Here is a 24,060-nt window from a genome sequence, read left to right as displayed (position 1 = left end):
GGAAACATGTATGGGACCGACCGCACCCATGCTATGAACCGATCGTGAAAAAATCTTGAAATATAATTTTTGTACACAAAACTAATATTTGTGCTATTTGGTAATGAGTAATGTGCGTTTAAGAGATTTTCGGAAAAGGACCTTGTATGTGAGCTATGACCAATTATGTACATATATAAAGACAAAATTTCAAAATTCTGTATCTATATCATTATTTGGTAATGAATATTGTGCATTTAAGTGATTTTCTGGAGGGGACCTAGTATGAGAGCTATGACCAAATATGGACTGATTGCTAAACAATTTTATAGTGTAAGTTATGTATATAAGAGCAATATTTGTGCTAAATGTATATATATCAATATTTTGTAATGAGTTATGTGCGTTTAAGTGATTTTCTGGAGGGGACCTTGTATGGGAGCTATGACCAATTACGGACCGATCCGAAAAAAACTTCCATAATAATATTTCTGTATATGTGAGCAATACTTGTACCAAATTTTATATGGATATCTTAATTTAGTAATGAGTTATGTGCGTTTAATTGATTTTCAGAAGGGGACCTTGTAATATTTCTATATGTGAGAGAAATACTTGTACCAAACTTTATATGGATATTTTAATTTAGTAATGAGTTATGTGTGTTTAAGTGATTTTCGGGATTGGGCCTTCTACGGAGCTATGACCAATTATGGACCGATCGGAAAAAAATTTCATAGTAATATTTATATATGTGAGAGCAAAACATGTGACAAACTTTATATGCATATTTTAATTTAGTAATGAGTCATGTGTGTTTAAGTGATTTTCGGTAGGGGACCTCGTATGGGAGCTATGACCAATTATGGACCGATCGGAAAAAAATTTCATAGTAATATTTCTGTATATGTGAGCAATACTTGTACCAAATTTTATATGGATATCTTGATTTAGTAATGAGTTATGTGCGTTTAAGTGATTTTCGGGAGGGGACCTTGTATGGGAGCTATGAACAATTATCGACCGATCGGAAAAAAATTTCACAGCAATATTTCCGTGCATATGAGCAATACTTGTACCAAATTTTGTATGAATATCTTAATTTAGTAATGAGTTATGTTCGTTTAAGTGATTTTCGGGAGGGGACCTTGTATGGGAGCTATGACCAATTATGGACCGATCGGAGAAAAATTTCACAGTAATATTTCTCTATATATGAGCAATACCTATGACAAACTTTATATGGATATCTTAATTTAGTAATGAGTTATGTGCGTTTAAGTAATTTTCGGGAGGGGACCTTGTATGGGAGCCATGACCAGTTATGAACCGATCGGAAAAAAATTTCTCAGTAATATTTCCGTGCATATAAGCAATACTTGTACCAAATTTTACATGGATACCTTAATTTAGTAATGAGTTATGCACGTTTAAGTGATTTCCGGGAGGGGACCTTGTATGGGAGCTATGACTAATTATGGACCGATCGGAAAAAACTTTCACAGTAATATTTCTGTGCATGTGAGCAATACTTATTCCAAATTTTATATGGATATCTTAATTTAGTAATGAGTTATGCGCGTTTAAGTGATTTTCGGGAGGGGATCTTGTATGGGAGCTATGTCCAATTATGGACCAATCCAGAGAATTTTTTCTCTTAATGAATTCTATTAACATAAGATTTTAATTTGTAAAATTTTGTGAAGATATCAACATTCTGACGAAAGTTATTAACAAAAAACTCATTTTCCGGCAATATGCACTTTTGTATGGGAGGTATATGAAATTATGGACCGATTCTGGCAATTTTCAGCAGAAAGAAATATCTTGTGTAGAAACGAATGTATGATGACTTTCGAGAAAATTACATCAGAATGTGTAAGAAATGCTTATTTTTTTCGAGGTTGTTTTAAATTTTGATTCATAACTTTTCCCAATGTGAACCGATTTTGCTCATTTTCAATACCAAACTGTACCGGATAATAATGAATGTTTTGGGTGAATTTGGTTAAATTATATTGCTTCGATTTAACGTGAGCGTGTTTTACACAGACAGACAGACGGACGGACGGACAGACGGACATAGCTAAATCGACTCAGAATTTCATAAGGACCCAGAATATATATACTTTGTTGAGTCTCAGATGAATATTTCTTGGTGTTACACACGGAATGACAAAGTTATATATACCCTCTATCACCACAGATGGTGGTGGAGGGTATAATTAATATCTTACACCCACTATTGTGGTGTAGGATATAATTAGATTTTTGATATCAAATATTTCTCACCAAAGATAAAGGTCATTTAATTAGTAACACAACGAAAAATGCATCAAAATCTAAAAATATTACCTCTATAAGCTTTGAGTGATATTGAAGATCGACAATATCGGTGTAGGATTTTATCTAAATAACACTCAGTGTTGTTATATGTTAGTTATCTGATACTGTTGAACAATTTTAAGATTTTTAACCGAAAAGGTTAAAAATGTTTAATAATGGGATTGACTTGCACATGTTTTTATACCCTTCATCTCCGACTACGAAAACCCACTTTTTAGTTAAGTTTGTTTTCAAATGTCCGTCTGTGTGTCTGTCCGGGTATATGTTGAAATCTGCGAATCTGCGAAATCCGCACATATAAATTTGATATCAGCAGAAATTGTATTACCAAATAAAACATGGATCGGTCCATAATTGGTCCACTTCCGAAAATCAATTACATATGTAAGTAAGTAAATAAAAGATATTTATCAACATCAGAAAGATTATTAGAATAGAGTTTTGAATCCATTATATACATATATACCCAATTCTACAGAATCATTTAAGTCTTTTTTGTCTTCTTATATTGGTAAGCTGGTGCTCTTAAAATGTTATAGTGTGATAACTGTGAAGGGATGCGACCTTGAGTAAGTTAACCTGACAAATGCGAAACCGTTAGATGCAACGAGGACTAAATTAGCAAGTTACAGTGTGTAAAAGGAACATAATATTAATACATGACTTTAAAATATTTTATTGAAAAACATGTTTGGATTATAGTCATTAATATTTTACTAATTGAAAATTCCAAATACATACTTAATTATCAAAAGTAAATAAAAACAAAGTAAATATATACACATACTATATATGTATGTACACTAGGGTGACCCCGTTTTTATGGGGAGGAAATAAAGTACAAATGATTCTAGCGAAAATGAAAGTTTAATTCATTTAATGATATAGTTTCTCAAAATTGTTGTTTTGGGGCCACCTTATGTACATCCATAAAATGTAAAATTGTAACTACTTATTTATCCATATGTATTTCCTATTGAAATTGAGTCTTTACGTTTAATGTATATAAAACAATCTTTGGAGTGGTGTTGTTGATAGAAAGGATTCATTATAATTGCTTTTTCGGTAAATGAGAAATCATCCACGTAAATTGGATTGGAACATAAATGGTCGGGATTGCAGGGTTGGCACACATCTTCGTTCACTATACATTTATTGATCAAAGCATTGGATTCCGAAATTGCGGAAATTGTACGATTTTGTAGATCAAATGAACAATCAACAGCTCTTTCCATTAATTTGTCGGCTAAACATTTGGCAAAATGCATTTGGGATTTAAATTTCTTTAGATTGGTTATCGCATAAATATTTGTGCTGGAGGTCTAAAACGTAAAAATAAAAATAATACTAGAGTTAAAACATTTTATAGCTTTTAAGAATGGAATGTATTTTGATTATAATTTTCTATAGACTATAGATTAGACTATAAACTAGAATATAGGCTACCGTATAATCTACACTATAGACTATACTATAGGCTACACTATACACTAGACTATAGACCACACTAAAGACTATACTATAGACCATACTATAGACTAGACTATAGACCATAGACTATAGACTAGACTATAGACATGACTATAGACTAGAATATAGACTATAGACTTGACTATAGACATGACTATAGACTAGACTATAGACTATAGACCATAGACTATAGACTAGACTATGGACTAGACTATAGACTAGACTATAGACTAGACTAGACTATAGACTAGACTATAGACTAGACTATAGACTAGACTAGACTATAGACTAGACTATAGACTAGACTATAGACTAGACTATAGACTAGACTATAGACTAGACTATAGACTAGACTATAGACTAGACTATAGACTAGACTATAGACTAGACTATAGACTAGACTATAGACTAGACTATAGACTAGACTATAGACTAGACTATAGACTAGACTATAGACTAGACTATTGACTGGACTATAGACTAGACTATAGACTAGACTATAGACTAGACTATAGACTAGACTATAGACTAGATTATAGACTAGACTATAGACTAGACTATTGACTGGACTATAGACTAGACTATAGACTAGACTATAGACTAGACTATAGACTAGACTATAGACTGGACTATAGACTAGACTATAGACTAGACTATAGACTAGACTATAGACTAGACTATAGACTAGACTATAGACTAGACTATAGACTAGACTATAGACTAGACTATAGACTAGACTATAGACTAGACTATAGACTAGACTATAGACTAGACTATAGACTAGACTATAGTCTAGACTATAGACTAGACTATAGACTAGACTATAGACTAGACTATAGACTAGACTATAGACTAGACTATAGACTAGACTATAGACTAGACTAGACTAGACTATAGACTAGACTATAGACTAGACTATAGACTAGACTATAGACTAGACTATAGACTAGACTATAGACTAGACTATAGACTAGACTATAGACTAGACTATAGACTAGACTATAGACTAGACTATAGACTAGACTATAGACTAGACTATAGACTAGACTATAGACTAGACTATAGACTAGACTATAGACTAGACTATAGACTAGACTATAGACTAGACTATAGACTAGACTATAGACTAGACTATAGACTAGACTATAGACTAGACTATAGACTAGACTATAGACTAGACTATAGACTAGACTATAGACTAGACTATAGACTAGACTATAGACTAGACTATAATAGACTATAGACTAGACTATAGACTAGACTATAGACTAGACTATAGACTAGACTATAGACTAGACTATAGACTAGACTATAGACTAGACTATAGACTAGACTATAGACTAGACTATAGACTAGACTATAGACTAGACTATAGACTAGACTATAGACTAGACTATAGACTAGACTATAGACTAGACTATAGACTAGACTATAGACTAGACTATAGACTAGACTATGACTAGACTATAGACTAGACTATAGACTAGACTATAGACTAGACTATAGACTAGACTATAGACTAGACTATAGACTAGACTATAGACTAGACTATAGACTAGACTATAGACTAGACTATAGACTAGACTATAGACTAGACTATAGACTAGACTATAGACTAGACTATAGACTAGACTATAGACTAGACTATAGACTAGACTATAGACTAGACTATAGACTAGACTATAGACTAGACTATAGACTAGACTATAGACTAGACTATAGACTAGACTATAGACTAGACTATAGACTAGACTATAGACTAGACTATAGACTAGACTATAGTCTAGACTATAGACTAGACTATAGACTAGACTATAGACTAGACTATAGACTAGACTATAGACTAGACTATAGACTAGACTATAGACTAGACTATAGCCTAGACTATAGACTAGACTATAGACTAGACTATAGACTAGACTATAGACTAGACTATAGACTAGACTATAGACTAGACTATAGACTAGACTATAGACTAGACTATAGACTAGACTATAGACTAGACTATAGACTAGACTATAGACTAGACTATAGACTAGACTATAGACTAGACTATAGACTAGACTATAGACTAGACTATAGACTAGACTATAGACTAGACTATAGACTAGACTATAGACTAGACTATAGACTAGACTATAGACTAGACTATAGACTAGACTATAGACTAGACTATAGACTAGACTATAGACTAGACTATAGACTAGACTATAGACTAGACTATAGACTAGACTATAGACTAGACTATAGACTAGACTATAGACTAGACTATAGACTAGACTATAGACTAGACTATAGACTAGGACTATAGACTAGACTATAGACTAGACTATAGACTAGACTATAGACTAGACTATAGACTAGACTATAGACTAGACTATAGACTAGACTATAGACTAGACTATAGACTAGACTATAGACTAGACTATAGACTAGACTATAGACTAGACTATAGACTAGACTATAGACTAGACTATAGCTAGACTAGACTATAGACTAGACTATAGACTAGACTATAGACTAGACTATAGACTAGACTATAGACTAGACTATAGACTAGACTATAGACTAGACTATAGACTAGACTATAGACTAGACTATAGACTAGACTATAGACTAGACTATAGACTAGACTATAGACTAGACTATAGACTAGACTAGACTATAGACTAGACCATAGACTAGACTATAGACTAGACTATAGACTAGACTATAGACTAGACTATAGACTAGACTATAGACTAGACTATAGACTAGACTATAGACTAGACTATAGACTAGACTATAGGCTAGACTATAGACTAGACTATAGACTAGACTAGACTATAGACTAGACTATAGACTAGACTAGACTATAGACTAGACTATAGACTAGACTATAGACTAGACTATAGACTAGACTATAGACTAGACTATAGACTAGACTATAGACTAGACTATAGACTAGACTATAGACTAGACTATAGACTAGACTATAGACTAGACTATAGACTAGACTATAGACTAGACTATAGACTAGACTATAGACTAGACTATAGACTAGACTATAGAGACTATAGACTAGACTATAGACTAGACTATAGACTACTAGACTATAGACTAGACTAGACTAGACTATAGACTAGACTATAGACTAGACTATAGACTAGACTATAGACTAGACTATAGACTAGACTATAGACTAGACTATAGACTGGACTATAGACTAGACTATAGACTAGACTATAGACTAGACTATAGACTAGACTATAGACTAGACAATAGACTAGACTATAGACTAGACTATAGACTAGACTATAGACTAGACTATAGACTAGACTATAGACTAGACTATAGACTAGACTATAGACTAGACTATAGACTAGACTATAGACTAGACTATAGACTAGACTATAGACTAGACTATAGACTAGACTATAGACTAGACTATAGACTAGACTATAGACTAGACTATAGACTAGACTATAGACTAGACTATAGACTAGACTATAGACTAGACTATAGACTAGACTATAGACTAGACTATAGACTAGACTATAGACTAGACTATAGACTAGACTATAGACTAGACTATAGACTAGACTATAGACTAGACTATAGACTAGACTATAGACTAGACTAGACTAGACTATAGACTAGACTATAGACTAGACTATAGACTAGACTATAGGCTAGACTAGTATATTAGCTATTTATCAAAAGTTTATATGTTAGAAAAAGTACCGAATATGTCGTGGGGGTACCACGGTGTTTTTCGATTTCAAAAAGTACTGAACAAATTATTCAAATACTGAATCATGCCTTTTCTGGGTCCTTATCTAATTTGAACCGTGTTTTTTCTTAGCATGACTAGAAAATATTTATTAAATAAATAGATATTTTAAAAATACTCACCGCACTGGTAACGCAATGAATAAAATCCATCGAAAATGGACTAAATTTTTTGCGACAATTTGAGATCTCCCTATCGTAATTATTGTTGTAATAGGAAAACAACCCATCTCTAGTTTTTTGAGGTTTAATTAAGAAGGTACTGAATTTGTCATTGATTCCCTGTGTACAATTCCTGATGGACTGCTTAGTAGCCGATGACGAGGGTATCAACGGGCGATATTTCGCAATACAACGTTTATTCAAATCACTTAAAACTTCCAAACCTTTTAAAATTTGCTCATATATGAATAGTTTATAAATCAGCAAATCATCATGTACATTAATTTTATCGATACGATCTTCATAAAGTTTTGTAAAATCTTTAAGTTTTACTTCACAATTTTGTAAAACATTAGCAAAATGTAATTTATTTAGATAAATATAATCATCGACATAATCATTAGAACGGTTATAAATTTGAGGCTGTAAGAAGTTTTTGTACTTATTATCATGGATTTGTAATTTGGAAAAATTTAAAACATATGTAACTAACCGGTAGTACTGCTAAAGCCAGAGTTAAAAATAACATTCCAAATATTGAAATTAAATTGTACATTTTCGTTAACAATTGCTAGCAAATTTATATTAATTTTATTTATTTATTTATTTAATATTACTTTTTTTAAATTTTGAGGTCTTGAACAAAAGGGTGTAAAAATTTCAATGTCCTGTTTGTTGTCTCATAAGTTTAAAAACAATTCACAGGATTTTAATTATATATTTATTTTTAAACTAATATTTTATTCCAATTAACTATAATATGACTTCTATCTATATACGGTACAAAAATACTTTTTAAAACATTTTACTTTAAATTGAACTTTTTAAAACAAAAACTGATATTTTATATGGAAACCCTTGACCAATTGAAAAAACGTGAAAATAATTTAATTTAACATACATTTTGTATTACCTATGGTTCATTATAAAAAAACTGTTCAGTTGAAATTTGGACTGACTCTACTTTGAACTTTAGTGACCCTAGTGTGAGGATCTCCATAGAGTTTTATTCATCCACTGTCCAAAGTTTCATTCTGAGTCAATAATGTTTTGTCTCGAAACATCCAAAATTTACACAAACCAATTATAATTTTAAACATGTTCAACAAAACTATTTAATTCATTTAATTAATGAATTAAATAATTTTAAATTTTATTGTTATCGAATATTTAATTTATACCATTAATGAATTAAATAATTTTAGATTTTGGTTTAATTATAGGCATAAGAAGAAAGGGCAAAACCTTGCCCGCATTATCTCCAATATCCTATAGTCCCAATTGACATTTACTAATCAAATTATTGACCTCAACGATTAAAGAAATTGTACGTTTTTCTATCTGAAAACTACAATCAAAAGCTGTTTTAATAATAACAATTGATGACTGATCGGCTGCAGACATTTGTGTATCAAAATTATTTTGATTACTGGTAGTAAAAATATTTGAAGTGTTAATCTTTAATGAAAGAAAAAAAAAAAACAGTATAAAATTGAAACTGGAGAAAACTTTAAAATACTCACCACACTTGTAACACAATCATTGTAATTAACCGATGTATTGTCCAAATTCTCGCTACAATCTCTAAGCTTTATATCGAAATAACCGTAATAATAGCCTATTAAATACATTTTGGTATTTTCAGGTTCATTTAGCAAATTGCTATACTGATTTTTGGCTATATTTACACAACTTAAAATAGATGTTTTAGTGTCCGCTACTGTAGGTAGGGTAGACCGATATTTGATGACACATTCTTTGGTGGACTCATTAGAACCTTCTAACGAATTTAAATTTCCTTCATTCTGTAGCATACTATCTGTTAGCATATTCTGTTGTATTCCAATTCCATCTAAACGTGCATTATAAACTTTTTGAAAAATATTCAAACGATTGTTATAATCTTGCAACATGTTGGCATATTTTTGACGGTTTTGATTGATATATTCATCGATATTAGCTACTGATCTGCTGTTGGAATTAGTGGTGAAAGTGATTTCATTTTCCATCTGTAAGGTTTGTATTAATATTATAGTGAATATTAAATTTTACAAATAACTTACCCGACCCTTTGTTAAGACTACAAATAACAAAATTACAGCAAATAATTTAAACATTTCTTAATAGAGTTCTAGTACTATTCTTTCCAAATTTCATCAATTTAATAACATTTTTTCTTAAATATTTATACTTATAACAGTTAAAATCTTATCATTTAATTGGAGAAAATTCATTCTGGTAATTCGGGTATCTTTTTTACGTTTCCTTTGTCTGTTGGCTTATCAATAAAACTGATTGATTGCTTTAGGTTTATGGTGAAAGTTTGACACCGAGTAAGTAACATGTTTTCTTTAACATGAGTTTTTGAAGACAATTATGAACGTTAATATAATTTTATTTGATGGCTAGGACCAAATATGGCCCAATATTCATCATACTTTACAATAAATATTATATCATTTCCCCTTATTTATCAATATCCAGATACTTATGAAATTCAATGAGTATCTAATTGCGTCCCTTTATCAGTTACAACAGTACAAGCAAGTACAAACAAGTTCCAGGAGAGGAAAACGGGAGATGATAAATTCCGCAAAATTTTCAAAATTTGTTCAATTGATTAGAAATGGATATGAGTCAGAATTTTTCTGGCGTCCTTCGTCTAGACTATAGACTGGTGGCCAAAACATTATTTTCTAAGCAGTTATCAACTGGGCCCAAATTACGGCATACGATATCGATCGAAATCTCAATAGAATCTAAATGGAGATTTCGATCGATATCGTATGCCATAATTTGAGCCCTGGTCTTGGTACCGACCCAATGTTAGTAGTAGTTAGTATGATCGAATATTATGGCTTAATGTCTGGTCGCATATTCCTTTAGTATGTTGGTTAATATTCGCTTCAAATTAATTAATTATATTCGATCCATGTCAGGAACGTTATCTCTCCTGATAATTTCTGTGATACCTGCATACCTCAAAGGGAAGTCGGTGGAGACAGCCTTGCATGACGTTGACGGAACTATAGAGAAGGCACTTGACATAAAAGAGTATGTTATGGCATCTTTCTTGGACATATAAGGTGCGTTTAATAACGTGAACATATCCACAATAATCGACGCACTGGGTGACCTAGGTGTTGATCGGCGGATAAAAAATTGGACAGAAAACATGCTCAAGAGTAGGGCCATTAACTCGAGTATGGGTATTGGCAATACAAGAGAAGTTGTGACAAGAGACACACCACAAGGTGGTGTCATCTCTCCACTCCTTTTCAGACTCAGTAGGATTGGCTTCAAAGTAGTCACATATGCTGACGACGTTGTGCTTCTTATTCAAGGGAAATTTCTTTCAAAATTAAGTGAACTCTCATCGTTCTGCTATCATGGGTCAGGAAATAGTGTCTGGTTATCAACCCTGCCTAAACCGAACTGGTTCTTTTCACCTGGAGATACAAAATCGCAGAATTCAGACCTCCACGTTTGAATACCTCAAACGAAGCCAAATTTTAGAATCTAAGCTCACCTGGCAACGTAATGCTGAGAGTCGAATGAAGAAGCCACTTTGTGCCTTCTATATATGTAAGAAAACCTTTGGAAAAATATGGGGTCTCAAACCATACATTGTACACTGGATGTACACCGCGGTCATAAGACATATTTTGACCTACAGAGCTCTTGTTTGGCGGAGACTCACCTCTCTATTCTAAAAAAGGTACAAAGGCTATGAGCTCCACTCCTCAGACCAGTCTAGAGACGATGCTAAATATAACTCCCCCTGACACATATAACAAATGCATTTCTTCTTAATCTGCTCTACGACTTTAACAGTCGAACGGACTGAAGCATGATCGCATTGGTCATGGCACCATCCTACAAAATATGGGCAGGCCAATCATGGGGCAGGAAACGGACTACATACTATCAACACTAAATTTAAATAAGTCATTCAAGACCAGAATGCCGACAAGGGATGATTGGGCCGCAAACACAGTCCTAAGGGACGACGTTATCTCAATCTACACTGATGTTTCAAACACAGAAAGGGGCACGGGATCGGGAATCTTCTCCGAACAACTGAATCTTCTGCTGTCTCTTCGACTACCTGATACCTGCACAGCCTTTCAGGAAGATCGATACAGCAGCGAGAAGAATCTCGAAAATTCGACTATACATATATAAACTTGCAACAATCAAGGCTCTTAACTCCAATGTTATTAAGTCGAAATGTCTTATCAATTGTATTCAATCATTGGCACAACTGACACAACATCACGTTGAGTTGATATGGGTTCCAGGACATGAGGGTCGAAGATTTAACCCTTGCGCAAAGAGATATTCACACTCCTCTGGTGACCCCATCAAAATTGATAGATGACTGGGCTTTGAGTGAGACGGAACTCAGATGGTCAAATATCACCACTTGTAGAATATCGGGACTGCTCTGGCCCATACTGACAACGGATAGGACTAGGACTCTCTTGTCTTTTAGGCTTCTCACTGGTATAATTACTGGCCACTGTATGATTGGACATATGAACGGAACGTATGGGCTACCCACGTTATAGCTACTGTAGAAGCTGTTTGGACTAGGAAGAAGAGGAATCAGTACAACATCTTCTATGTGACTACCCAGCCTTACAAGAGCACATATTACCATATCTAGGTAAAGCTCTTTTCCATAATCTGGACTGTCTTAGAGATGCGTCACTAGTAAACATGATCGGTTTTATTAGAAATATCGGCTGGTTTTCATGGGAACCGCAAGAACTAAGTAGTCAACGAAATTAGGGAGGAAAATCATTCTCTCAATATAAGAGTATGGTAATTCTAAGGGTATCACAATGGACCATAAGACCCATCAGAGTTTTTATTACTTATTCATATATTCGACTTGTCTTATAAACTTTTTGAGATAAAACAAACATAAACATTTGCTAAGTAGCCCATTTTAATAGGCATTTATTTAAACTTCATTAAAATATAAAAAATTTAAGAATTATGATTAATCTCCAACATTAAACAATCTTTCAAGTATTCCCGACCATAGAAAGGATTACGCATGGTTTCATTTTTATAATCCACTTCGGAATAACGCAAGTAAAACACATCTGAACAGGTATAACCTTGATTGCATTGTCTGCAATCATCTTGACCCATCAGACACTTATTGATCAAGGTATTGACCTCAGCGATTTGGGTAATTGTGCGATTTATAACCAGGAAACTGCAATCTAAAGCTTTCTTAATATTGGCATTCGACGAACAGTCGGCTGAGTCCATTTGTGTAGCAAAGGTCTTTTGATTGTTGATCGTATAGGTATTGGTAGTGGTGGTCTACAAATTAGGGAAATCGTAAGTATTTTTCAAATTTTCAAAGGAACTTCTTTCAAATACTCACCACACTGGTAACACATAAGGTATAATTTGCTGTTTTATTATCAAACTTCTTGCCACAATTCGTAATTTCCTTTTCGAAATAATTGGTATAATAGTTTTGTAAGGAATTCTTAGTGTTAGTGGGATTAGTTAATAAACTATTGACCTGATTAGTGGCTGTAGTTCTACAACTAGCGATAGAAGATTTAGTATATGCCACTGTTGGTATTGTAGAACGATATTTGGTGACACATTCTTTGCTGAAATCACTTAAAAGTTCTTGGGGATTTAAACGCTCTTCATTTTGCACCAAACTATCGATTAACATAGCTTCTTGTATCTCAATACCATCGACACGTCCGGCATAGAGTTGTCTAAATTTATTGATTTGATTCTCGTATTCCTGTAAAGTTTTGGCGTACTGCAGACGATTGAGATTGATATAATCATCGGTACGAGCTACAGAGCTCGATTGTTGATTATTACTACTTAAGGCGGTTACATTTTGAACCTAAAGGGAAATATTGCTTTGAAAATGTCTATACTTTTATAAGAATCCTTTTGCTCTTATAACTTACCTGTGCCGTTGCCACCACCACACTTAGTATTAATACTCCAATTAATTTAAACATTTTTTAAAAACAATTTTAATACTATTCTCTTGCCAATTGTCTTAAAATCACTAAATAATTCTTATATTTTCCAGCTTTTTATATATCACAGTTTTGAAACTTTTTCTTATCGCTTAATATCTTTAACATCTATTTTTATAATTTTTCTGGTGAAAATTCTTTAAACTAATTCGGGTACTTTTTTTTTTACTTCGATGCCATTGTCGGTTTGTTGTCTTATCAGTTTAAAATATTTTATTGCTTCATAAATATGAATTAAATTTAATAATTTGTTTCTGTTTACATAATTTTTTTTCTTCTCACTTCCCATTGATAAATTCGCAAGTGTTTAATTGTTTAAGTGTTGCTATATATTTATTTAAAATTAAGGTTTTATTATTTTCTTCTTTAAGATACATACTTTTTATATATGGGAAAATATTTCACCTGTCTTATCAGTTAAAATGAGGGTAGAACGGTTTTCAATTAAACTATAAGTTTAGTTAAACTACAATTATAAATGAAATTTTGTTAAACTTTATTATCACAACGCATAATCATTTCTTTATCTATATATAAAATATATTTTCTAAAATTTCACCTTTGTAGGGGGGCTGGGTTCAAATAATGCCCCCAATACGAAAATTGGCAATCTAATTTAAGCTTGTATAAAACTCGGAGGTCTCGTGACCCATTGTGATACCCTTAGAATTACCATTCCCTAACATAGAGAGAATGGTTTCCCTCCCTAATTTCGTTGACTACTTGGTTCGTTCGGTCTCCGTGTAAACCAGACGGTGCTTTTAATAAAACCGATGATGTTTTATTGACACACTCTGTTGTTAGAGTGTGTCAGAGCAGTCTCGACATTCTACAAGTGGTGATATTTGATCACCTGAGTTCCGTTTCACTCAAAGCCCATTCATCTAGCAATTTTTATAGGGTCGTTAGGGGAGTGTGACTATCCATTTGCGCAAGTGTTAAGTCTAAGGACGACCCTTTGGTTGCACATTCATCAGATATTTCATTTCCCCGGATGCCTTCATGTCCTGGAACCCATATCAACTCAACGTGATGTTGTGTCAGTTGTGCCAATTATTGAAAACAATTCAGCAGACATTTCGACTTAATAACATTGAAGTTAAGAGCCTTGATTGATGCAAGACTGTCCAAGTATATATGTATAGTCGAATTTTCGAGTTTTAGTTCCCGGATATCTCTGCCTGAAGGACCTTGCAGGTGACAGGTAGTCGAAGAGACAGTAGACGATTTAGTTTTTCGGAAAAGATTTCCGATCCCGTGCTCCTTTCTGTCTTTGAGCCATCAGTATAGATTGAGATCACGTCGTCACTTAGGACAGTGTTCGCGGCCCAATCATCCCTTGTCGGTACTGTGGTCTTGAATGACCTATTAAAATTCAGTGTAGATAGAATGTAGTCTGTTTCCTGCCCCATGATTGGCCTGTCTATCTTTTGTAGGATGGTGCCATGACCAATGCGGTCAATCCGTTCGACTGTTTAAGTTGTAGAGCAGATTTAGCAGAAGTGCATTTGATGTATATATCATCGTCTCTAGACAAGCCTGAGGGGTGAAGCTCAAACATCCAGTGATTGCAAGACATGCTATTTACAGTAGAGAGATAAGTCTTAGAATCCACCGCTCTCCACCAAACAAGAGCTGCATAGGTCAGAATGGGTCTTATAACCGCGGTGTACATCCAGTGCACAATGTATGGTTTAAGACCCCATCTTTTTCCAAAGTTTTCTTACATATATAGAAGGCACATAATGCCTTCTTCATTCGACTCTCAGTACTACGTTTCCACGTGAGCTTAGAGTCTAAAATTACGCCAAGATATTTTTCTTCGCTTGAAGTATTCAGAATGGTACCATCCATATGCGGAGTTCTGAATTCTAGAATTTTGCACCTCCTGGTGAAAAGAACCAGTTCAGTTTTGGCCGAGTTGACACCCAGACCGTTTTCCTTGGCCCATGATAGTAGAACGCTGAGGGCTGATTCCATGAGTTCGCTTAAATAAGAAGCACAACGTCGTCAGCACATCCAAATCGGAAAAAAAGTTAGGTCACTTGACACGAAATTGCCCATATATAAAGTTCATAGCCCTATTTTTGATGTCCGGTTGTATGGGGGCTATCTAAAATAATGCACTGATTTCAACCTAAATTAGGGTCTAAAAGTCAAAAACTTTATAAGTGACAATGGGTCAAAGTTTGAAATTTTTGCCAAAGAGTTATTAGTTACAGTGGGTCAAAATTTGACATTTTTGCCAAAGATGTGTTTCTTCCTATTTATGTAATTGTTCATTAAAAAAATTAAAAATAGTTTAGTTTAATAATAATTTAATTTAAAACATTTTAATACATTTGTGCAAATACAATCAAGTACACAAATAAATAAATATTTTCTAATTTACACATAATTAAAATTTATTACTCGTTTTGACGTTATTTGCTTTTATTTAAGTTTCAATTTTAATTATTAGAATGTAGTATTTGATTTATACACCCACTGGCGTATGACACATTTTTTCAGTTTCCATAACGGTAAACTACAAATTAAACGTTTATTATTAAATAAAAAAACAGAAAAATAAAATTGTGCAACAAAATAAATCAAGAACGTGTGTTATAGACATCGTGCCGAATAACTAGAACCAAAAATCTGAAGTGTTAAAGATTTTGTTCCGATTTAGTTTGAAATAAGATAATCTTAACATTATTAAGGAAATTTGATTCGAAATTTCATGATCGAATTTTGACATTGTTAATAAACTACTTATTCTGCTTGATTCTGCCCCGCTTACGGACCTATATAGTTATATCATAGCCATTCTACCGAATAATAAACCTTTAAACAATTTTTTCTGAAAATGAGAACTGTACAGTACTTGTCCCCCGGGTCATGTTTCCTTGATGAAAGAGCCTTATCTTGGTGTATTGCAATCCCGCGGTAAAGAGGTGCTAATAGTACCTACAGTCTGACGGGACTATAAACTAATGATGTCACTTCACTCCTCGACTAGTCCTTAGTATGATTTGACATGGGGTCTAATAAGAGAACCACATAATCTGGTACTACGGGTGGCCAGTTGCCCGCATGACTTGTCCTGGCTGGTCAGTTGGTTGAGGTTCCTTGGGGATCCATGTAGTGGCTGTGGTTTAAACCCAAATTCGCGGGAATAGTGAGTTGCGGTTAAGTGACTGATGCACGGTTAAATCTTCATTTCGGGTTCGGTGCTGTTGCCGAACGACAACAGATACCCCACAGAGGAGTGAGTGTGCGACTAAGCGTTGGAATTCAGTTGGTGTTAATTGTATATGATACAGGAGAAATGTAGGGGTATATGGGCCTTGCCCAGACGTATACCTGGAGTAAGTGTGTTGTTCTTTGTCGGATTAATGAGAAGTGTGCTGGGTTCAATGCTGATGGATGAAAGTGATACCATTGAATTTTCCTTCCTTGTCCAGGTATTTTCAGAGTAAACTCAGTTTATACCAGAAGAACAAAGTCTCGGCTTATTTGATGGATTCGTATTTCGGTCTAGCGGTTAAGTCTCTATGTGCTGTTGCCGACTCAACAGAGGCCATTCCATCCGCGTGCTTGTAAACGGAAGTGATGTTTTTTTTTTCATCTCGGAAGTTAAGAAACGGGGCAGCAATGGTCAGAGATTTGATAGCTCAAGTACTTGAGCAAGGTGCACGTATACTGGACTGGAAGTTCCAATATACGTAAATTGCCACTTGCGTGTAAGAAGCACAATGGGGCGGTGGTGAGTCGTCACAAAAGCTTACCAAGTAGTATAATTTTAACCTTTCGTATAATTTCTACAATTTAACTGTACGATCTTATAATGTATATCTAGCTTATTTCATTTAGACCGACTATTTTAAATATAATAATGACCTAGAATATATGTACATATGGGGGATTTCATGTCAAATGACCCATCTTTTGAAACCGATGTCTTCTTTAGACACAATTTTTCAACAACATCGATCAAGACGTTTCTGAGTAAGAAATATCGTTTCTCCAATCGGTTTCATCCCGAACTGTTTAAAAATTTGGGTCACTTAACATGGAATCCCCCATATGCATGTATGTATATACTTTTTGATTTTACGACCAGTATTACAAATGGAATGAAAAAATCAATATATAGAATCGGAAATTTGACAGTTTGTGAATCATTTTATCAAAGAAACCCAATAAGGGAGCTAGGTCCAATTCAAGACTAATCATCAGAACATTTGTTAAGTGAATTTAGCTTAATAAAAAAAGTTACATAGCGATATTAATATTACGAGCTTAAGCCATATTAAATTTAAAATAAATTCGTGTTGCAATTATTTAAATCTGTTGCTCCTAACATTGCCTAATGTAGCGTGAATAGAAAGTCTTTGCTTTACTTATTAGCAAGTTAACAAATAAAACCCACACTGAACCCAAACAAAAAATAAATAATAAACAAATTTAATTATTATCATTATTATTATTGCTTTTATTACATAATATTGTAGTAGTAACAATTTAATTTTTTTTTTCGTTTTTTTTATTATAATTTAAAATTAAAAATAAATAATTTGTCTTAAAAACTACGTCATGTTATGTTAAAATCTAATAATAAACTAATGATTTAAACAAAAAAAGTAACAAACAGAAACATGTTTTAATTAAAAACAAATTTTCAATATTCCCTTAGTATTTAAATTAGATCTGTTGAGTATTAACTTCCCTTTCACCCAACATCTAATTTACACGCTTAAAACGATTAGCTTCAGCGTAATCACGAGGATCGGAGAAATTCCTTTCGGGTAATATACGCACATCGTTGGGATCCGTTTGGAATTCACCATTCCACGAAGTCGGCAAAATGGTGGGTTCAGTATTGTATTGAAAGTATTTAGAATCATCTGAACGATTACGTTCCTGCTGCATCAAAACTTCACCACTTTTTTTAAACGTACCATCCCATTCAGTGGGTAAAATTATGGGTTCATTGCAGTAGCCATAGAAATTTTGGGTATCGGTTATATTTTGATTGTAACGACGTACTTTTGATACATTATTTGTAGAACCGGGTGGATAAACAAATTTGCCATTCCAGCCTTCACATTTAATGGGTATGTAATCGTCTTTCTTTTTTAAAGGCATTTTATATATTTTTTTTTTGAATTTCCTTTTACTTATTTCAATTTCACCGGATATTTTTCAACCGTTTCGTTTGCGTTTCAAAACTAGACTGTTATTTTGTAAGCTGTGTTCCGAGTATTAAAATATGAAATTTTATTTTCTTAAACCGGAATAGTGGTTTAACTACTTTTTTTCTGTTTTGTAAAAATTTAACAAAAACAAATCACAAATAATAATAATTTGTTTTAGACAATATAGAAAATATAACGATGACGTTATTAAATCACTTTTAATATACGCGCCCCCTTGAGTTGCTATTTTATAAATATAATTTTGTTGTTTTCTTTTCGTTATTGTTTTTGTTTAAATTTGTTTACTATTTACAGACGTTTTAAAAATCAGCATCAACAAATCTTGTTAAATTTAACACTGACAGTGGCACTGCTTACCACCTACATTCATTTCCGAATACATATTTAAACAGCTTTAAGATAGACGACGATTGCTTCGAGTGTATATAATATTTGCTACAAAACATTTCCTTTTATGTTCAACAATTATTTCAAAATGTAAAAAATATTATTATTTTTTTTTTTTTTGTAAATTATTGCATAAAAATTATCATTGTCCGAAAAGGATGGGAGTATATTGATTATGTCTTTCCGTTTGTAACATATTGAAATGTTGGACTTATGAATATTATTTAGTTACTTAGTTAGTTAGTTAGTTAGTTAGTTTGTTTGTTTGTTTGTTAGTTAGTTAGTTAGTTAGTTAGTTAGTTAGTTAGTTACTTAGTTTGTTTGTTTGTTTGTTTGTTTGTTAGTTAGTTAGTTAGTAGTTAGTTAGTTAGTTAGTTAGTTAGTTAGTTTAGTTAGTTAGTAGTTAGTTAGTTAGTTAGTTAGTTAGTTAGTTAGTTAGTTAGTTAGTTAGTTAGTTAGTTAGTTAGTTAGTTAGTTAGTAGTTAGTTAGTTAGTTAGTTAGTTAGTAGTTAGTTAGTTAGTAGTTAGTTAGTTAGTTAGTTAGTTAGTTAGTTATGTTAGTTAGTTGTTAGTTAGTCGTAGTTAGTTTAGTAGTTAGTTTAGTTAGTTAGTTAGTTAGTTAGTTAGTTAGTTAGTTAGTTAGTTAGTTAGTTAGTTAGTTAGTTAGTTAGTTAGTTAGTTAGTAGTTAGTTAGTTAGTTAGTTAGTTAGTTAGTTAGTTAGTTAGTTAGTTAGTTAGTTAGTTAGTTAGTTAGTTAGTTAGTTAGTTAGTTAGTTAGTTAGTTAGTTAGTTAGTTAGTTAGTTAGTTAGTTAGTTAGTTAGTTAGTTAGTTAGTTAGTTAGTTAGTTAGTTAGTAGTTAGTTAGTTAGTTAGTTAGTTAGTTAGTTAGTTAGTTAGTTAGTTAGTTAGTTAGTTAGTTAGTTAGTTAGTTAGTTAGTTAGTTAGTTAGTTAGTTAGTTAGTTAGTTAGTTAGTTAGTTAGTTAGTTAGTTAGTTAGTTAGTTAGTTAGTTAGTTAGTTAGTTAGTTAGTTAGTAGTTAGTTAGTTAGTTAGTTAGTTAGTTAGTTAGTTAGTTAGTTAGTTAGTTAGTTAGTTAGTTAGTTAGTTAGTTAGTAGTTAGTTAGTTAGTTAGTTAGTTAGTTAGTTAGTTAGTTAGTTAGTTAGTTAGTTAGTTAGTTAGTTAGTTAGTTAGTTAGTTAGTTAGTTAGTTAGTTAGTTAGTTAGTTAGTTAGTTAGTTAGTTAGTTAGTTAGTTAGTAGTTAGTTAGTTAGTTAGTTAGTTAGTTAGTTAGTTAGTTAGTTAGTTAGTTAGTTAGTTAGTTAGTTAGTTAGTTAGTTAGTTAGTTAGTTAGTTAGTTAGTTAGTTAGTTAGTTAGTAGTTAGTTAGTTAGTTAGTTAGTTAGTTAGTTAGTTAGTTAGTTAGTTAGTTAGTTAGTTAGTAGTTAGTTAGTTAGTTAGTTAGTTAGTTAGTTAGTTAGTTAGTTAGTTAGTTAGTTAGTTAGTTAGTTAGTTAGTTAGTTAGTTAGTTAGTTAGTTAGTTAGTTAGTTAGTTAGTTAGTAGTTAGTTAGTTAGTAGTTAGTTAGTTAGTTAGTTAGTTAGTTAGTTAGTTACTTAGTCTATATTGTTTATATAAATAGATAGCTAATTTTGAAGTCGTCGTATACTTAATATGAATTCTTTATTACATTATCATTGTTTTCAATATAACAAATTTGTCTATATTTAACACCCCATTACCAAACTTCATTCAAATTAGAAATATTTTTTAGATATTTTTTAAATAAATATTTCGTCTTTGTTCTGTGATTCATCAATAATTTGTCTACGATGTAGACACGAAATCACAATCCAAACAATAAATTAAATTAATACTACAACATAAAATGTCATTAACACGTGTTAAAACTATTGTCAAAACCATAATTAAAAAGATAACACAATTTTCTAATTTTTTTTTTTTTTTTCTTTAACAAGAATTGAAATAAAAATATTTGTTTTATTTAGAAAACAACAATGTTTCTTCCTAGTAAAGGATTGACTTTGTAAATAATACAGATTTCTACTTATTAATAATACAAATGTTTACATTAAGGTTATTAAATAATTTGGTTATAATTTTTTTTTAGATTAAATAACAAAAGTCACTGCCGTGTGGTTGCTTTTAGAATAACAGCCAATAATTTGGCTTTTAATTAAATTCCCAAGAATTAGATAGCATGTGAATTCTTTGTTTAAATATATATTTTTTATTAACAAATAAACGCTGTTGCGTTGATAAAGGTAGTAAGTAACATTATTTACATATTTAGAAAATTGTTGTTCCAATACTTATGCCTTTATTTGGACGCGTGAGTAAAGTAAATACATCTATAGTCTAGTCTATAGTCTAGTCTATAGTCTAGTCTATAGTCTAGTCTATAGTCTAGTCTATAGTCTAGTCTATAGTCTAGTCTATAGTCTAGTCTATGGTCTAGTCTATGGTCTAGTCTATAGTCTAGTCTATAGTCTAGTCTATAGTCTAGTCTATAGTCTAGTCTATAGTCTAGTCTATAGTCTAGTCTATAGTCTAGTCTATAGTCTAGTCTATAGTCTAGTCTATAGTCTAGTCTATAGTCTAGTCTATAGTCTAGTCTATAGTCTAGTCTATAGTCTAGTCTATAGTCTAGTCTATAGTCTAGTCTATAGTCTAGTCTATAGTCTAGTCTATAGTCTAGTCTATAGTCTAGTCTAGTCTAGTCTATAGTCTAGTCTATAGTCTAGTCTATAGTCTAGTCTATAGTCTAGTCTATAGTCTAGTCTATAGTCTAGTCTATAGTCTAGTCTATAGTCTAGTCTATAGTCTAGTCTAGTAGTCTAGTCTAGTCTATAGTCTAGTCTATAGTCTAGTCTATAGTCTAGTCTATAGTCTAGTCTATAGTCTAGTCTATAGTCTAGTCTATAGTCTAGTCTATAGTCTAGTCTATAGTCTAGTCTATAGTCTAGTCTATAGTCTAGTCTATAGTCTAGTCTATAGTCTAGTCTATAGTCTAGTCTATAGTCTAGTCTATAGTCTAGTCTATAGTCTAGTCTATAGTCTAGTCTATAGTCTAGTCTATAGTCTAGTCTATAGTCTAGTCTATAGTCTAGTCTATAGTCTAGTCTATAGTCTAGTCTATAGTCTTGTCTATAGTCTAGTCTCTAGTCTAGTCTATAGTCTAGTCTATAGTCTAGTCTATAGTCTAGTCTATAGTCTAGTCTATAGTCTAGTCTATAGTCTAGTCTATAGTCTAGTCTATAGTCTAGTCTATAGTCTAGTCTATAGTCTAGTCTATAGTCTAGTCTATAGTCTAGTCTATAGTCTAGTCTATAGTCTAGTCTATAGTCTAGCCTATAGTCTAGTCTATAGTCTAGCCTATAGTCTAGTCTATAGTCTAGTCTATAGTCTAGTCTATAGTCTAGTCTATAGTCTAGTCTATAGTCTAGTCTATAGTCTAGTCTATAGTCTAGTCTATAGTCTAGTCTATAGTCTAGTCTATAGTCTAGTCTATAGTCTAGTCTATAGTCTAGTCTATAGTCTAGTTTATAGTCTAGTCTATAGTCTAGTTTATAGTCTAGTCTATAGTCTAGTCTGTAGTCTAGTTTATAGTCTAGTCTATAGTCTAGTTTATAGTCTAGTCTATAGTCTAGTCTATAGTCTAGTCTATAGTCTAGTCTAGTCTATAGTCTAGTCTATAGTCTAGTCTATAGTCTAGTCTAGTCTATAGTCTAGTCTAGTCTATAGTCTAGTCTATAGTCTAGTCTATAGTCTATTCTATAGTCTATTCTATAGTCTATTCTATAGTCTAGTCTATAGTCTAGTCTATAGTCTAGTCTATAGTCTATTCTATAGTCTATTCTATAGTCTAGTCTATAGTCTAGTCTATAGTCTAGTCTATAGTCTAGTCTATAGTCTAGTGTATAGTCTAGTCTATAGTCTAGTCTATAGTCTAGTCTATAGTCTAGTCTATAGTCTAGTCTATAGTCTAGTCTATAGTCTAGTCTATAGTCTAGTCTATAGTCTAGTCTATAGTCTAGTCTATAGTCTAGCCTATAGTCTAGTCTATAGTCTAGCCTATAGTCTAGTCTATAGTCTAGTCTATAGTCTAGTCTATAGTCTAGTCTATAGTCTAGTCTATAGTCTAGTCTATAGTCTAGTCTATAGTCTAGTCTATAGTCTAGTCTATAGTCTAGTCTATAGTCTAGTCTATAGTCTAGTCTATAGTCTAGTCTATAGTCTAGTCTATAGTCTAGTCTATAGTCTAGTCTATAGTCTAGTTTATAGTCTAGTCTATAGTCTAGTCTATAGTCTAGTCTATGGTCTAGTCTATAGTCTAGTCTATAGTCTAGTCTATAGTCTAGTCTATAGTCTAGTCTATAGTCTAGTCTATAGTCTAGTCTATAGTCTAGTCTAGTCTATAATCTAGTCTATAGTCAAGTCTATAGTCTAGTCTATAGTTTAGTCTATAGTCTAGTCTATAGTCTAGTCTATAGTCTAGTCTATAGTCTAGTCTATAGTCTAGTCTATAGTTTATTCTATAGTCTAGTCTATAGTCTAGTCTATAGTCTAGTCTATAATTTAGTCTATAGTCTAGTCTATAGTCTAGTCTATAGTCTAGTATATAGTCTAGTCTATAGTCAAGTATATAGTCTAGTCTATAGTCTAGTCTATAGTCTTGTCTATAGTGTAGTCTA

At 32.4% G+C, this 24,060-nt stretch overlaps 4 protein-coding genes across 4 annotated transcripts; all 4 read right to left on the bottom strand.

Moving 5' to 3' along the window:
* Positions 1-3,020: 3,020 nt before the first annotated feature.
* Positions 3,021-8,522, bottom strand: LOC119606983. The gene is made up of 3 exons (XM_037960668.1): positions 8,222-8,522; positions 7,690-8,151; positions 3,021-3,647 (listed from the first exon to the last, which is right to left on the bottom strand). The coding sequence occupies exons 1-3, from the start codon at positions 8,282-8,284 to the stop codon at positions 3,282-3,284; spliced, it is 891 nt and encodes a 296-aa protein (XP_037816596.1). The 5' UTR covers positions 8,285-8,522; the 3' UTR covers positions 3,021-3,281.
* Positions 8,523-8,894: 372 nt separating this feature from the next.
* LOC119606981 lies at positions 8,895-9,877 on the bottom strand. The gene is made up of 3 exons (XM_037960665.1): positions 9,792-9,877; positions 9,252-9,737; positions 8,895-9,186 (listed from the first exon to the last, which is right to left on the bottom strand). Exons 1-3 carry the CDS (start codon positions 9,843-9,845, stop codon positions 8,998-9,000), a joined length of 729 nt encoding a protein of 242 aa, XP_037816593.1. The 5' UTR covers positions 9,846-9,877; the 3' UTR covers positions 8,895-8,997.
* Positions 9,878-12,664: 2,787 nt separating this feature from the next.
* LOC119606988 lies at positions 12,665-13,871 on the bottom strand. Its single transcript, XM_037960672.1, has 3 exons — positions 13,689-13,871; positions 13,133-13,621; positions 12,665-13,068 (listed from the first exon to the last, which is right to left on the bottom strand). Exons 1-3 carry the CDS (start codon positions 13,740-13,742, stop codon positions 12,724-12,726), a joined length of 888 nt encoding a protein of 295 aa, XP_037816600.1. The 5' UTR covers positions 13,743-13,871; the 3' UTR covers positions 12,665-12,723.
* Positions 13,872-18,207: 4,336 nt separating this feature from the next.
* On the bottom strand, positions 18,208-19,005 carry LOC119606985. Its single transcript, XM_037960671.1, has one exon. The coding sequence runs from the start codon at positions 18,891-18,893 to the stop codon at positions 18,489-18,491; it is 405 nt and encodes a 134-aa protein (XP_037816599.1). The 5' UTR covers positions 18,894-19,005; the 3' UTR covers positions 18,208-18,488.
* Positions 19,006-24,060: the final 5,055 nt, after the last annotated feature.

Source organism: Lucilia sericata, unplaced genomic scaffold (assembly GCF_015586225.1).
Source record: "Lucilia sericata isolate MDLA Ls3-8-SP2 unplaced genomic scaffold, ASM1558622v1 Contig000643F_arrow, whole genome shotgun sequence".
NCBI lineage: Eukaryota > Metazoa > Arthropoda > Insecta > Diptera > Calliphoridae > Lucilia > Lucilia sericata.
Note: the sequence above shows the minus strand (reverse complement) of the source record. Positions and strands in the feature narration are given on the sequence as shown.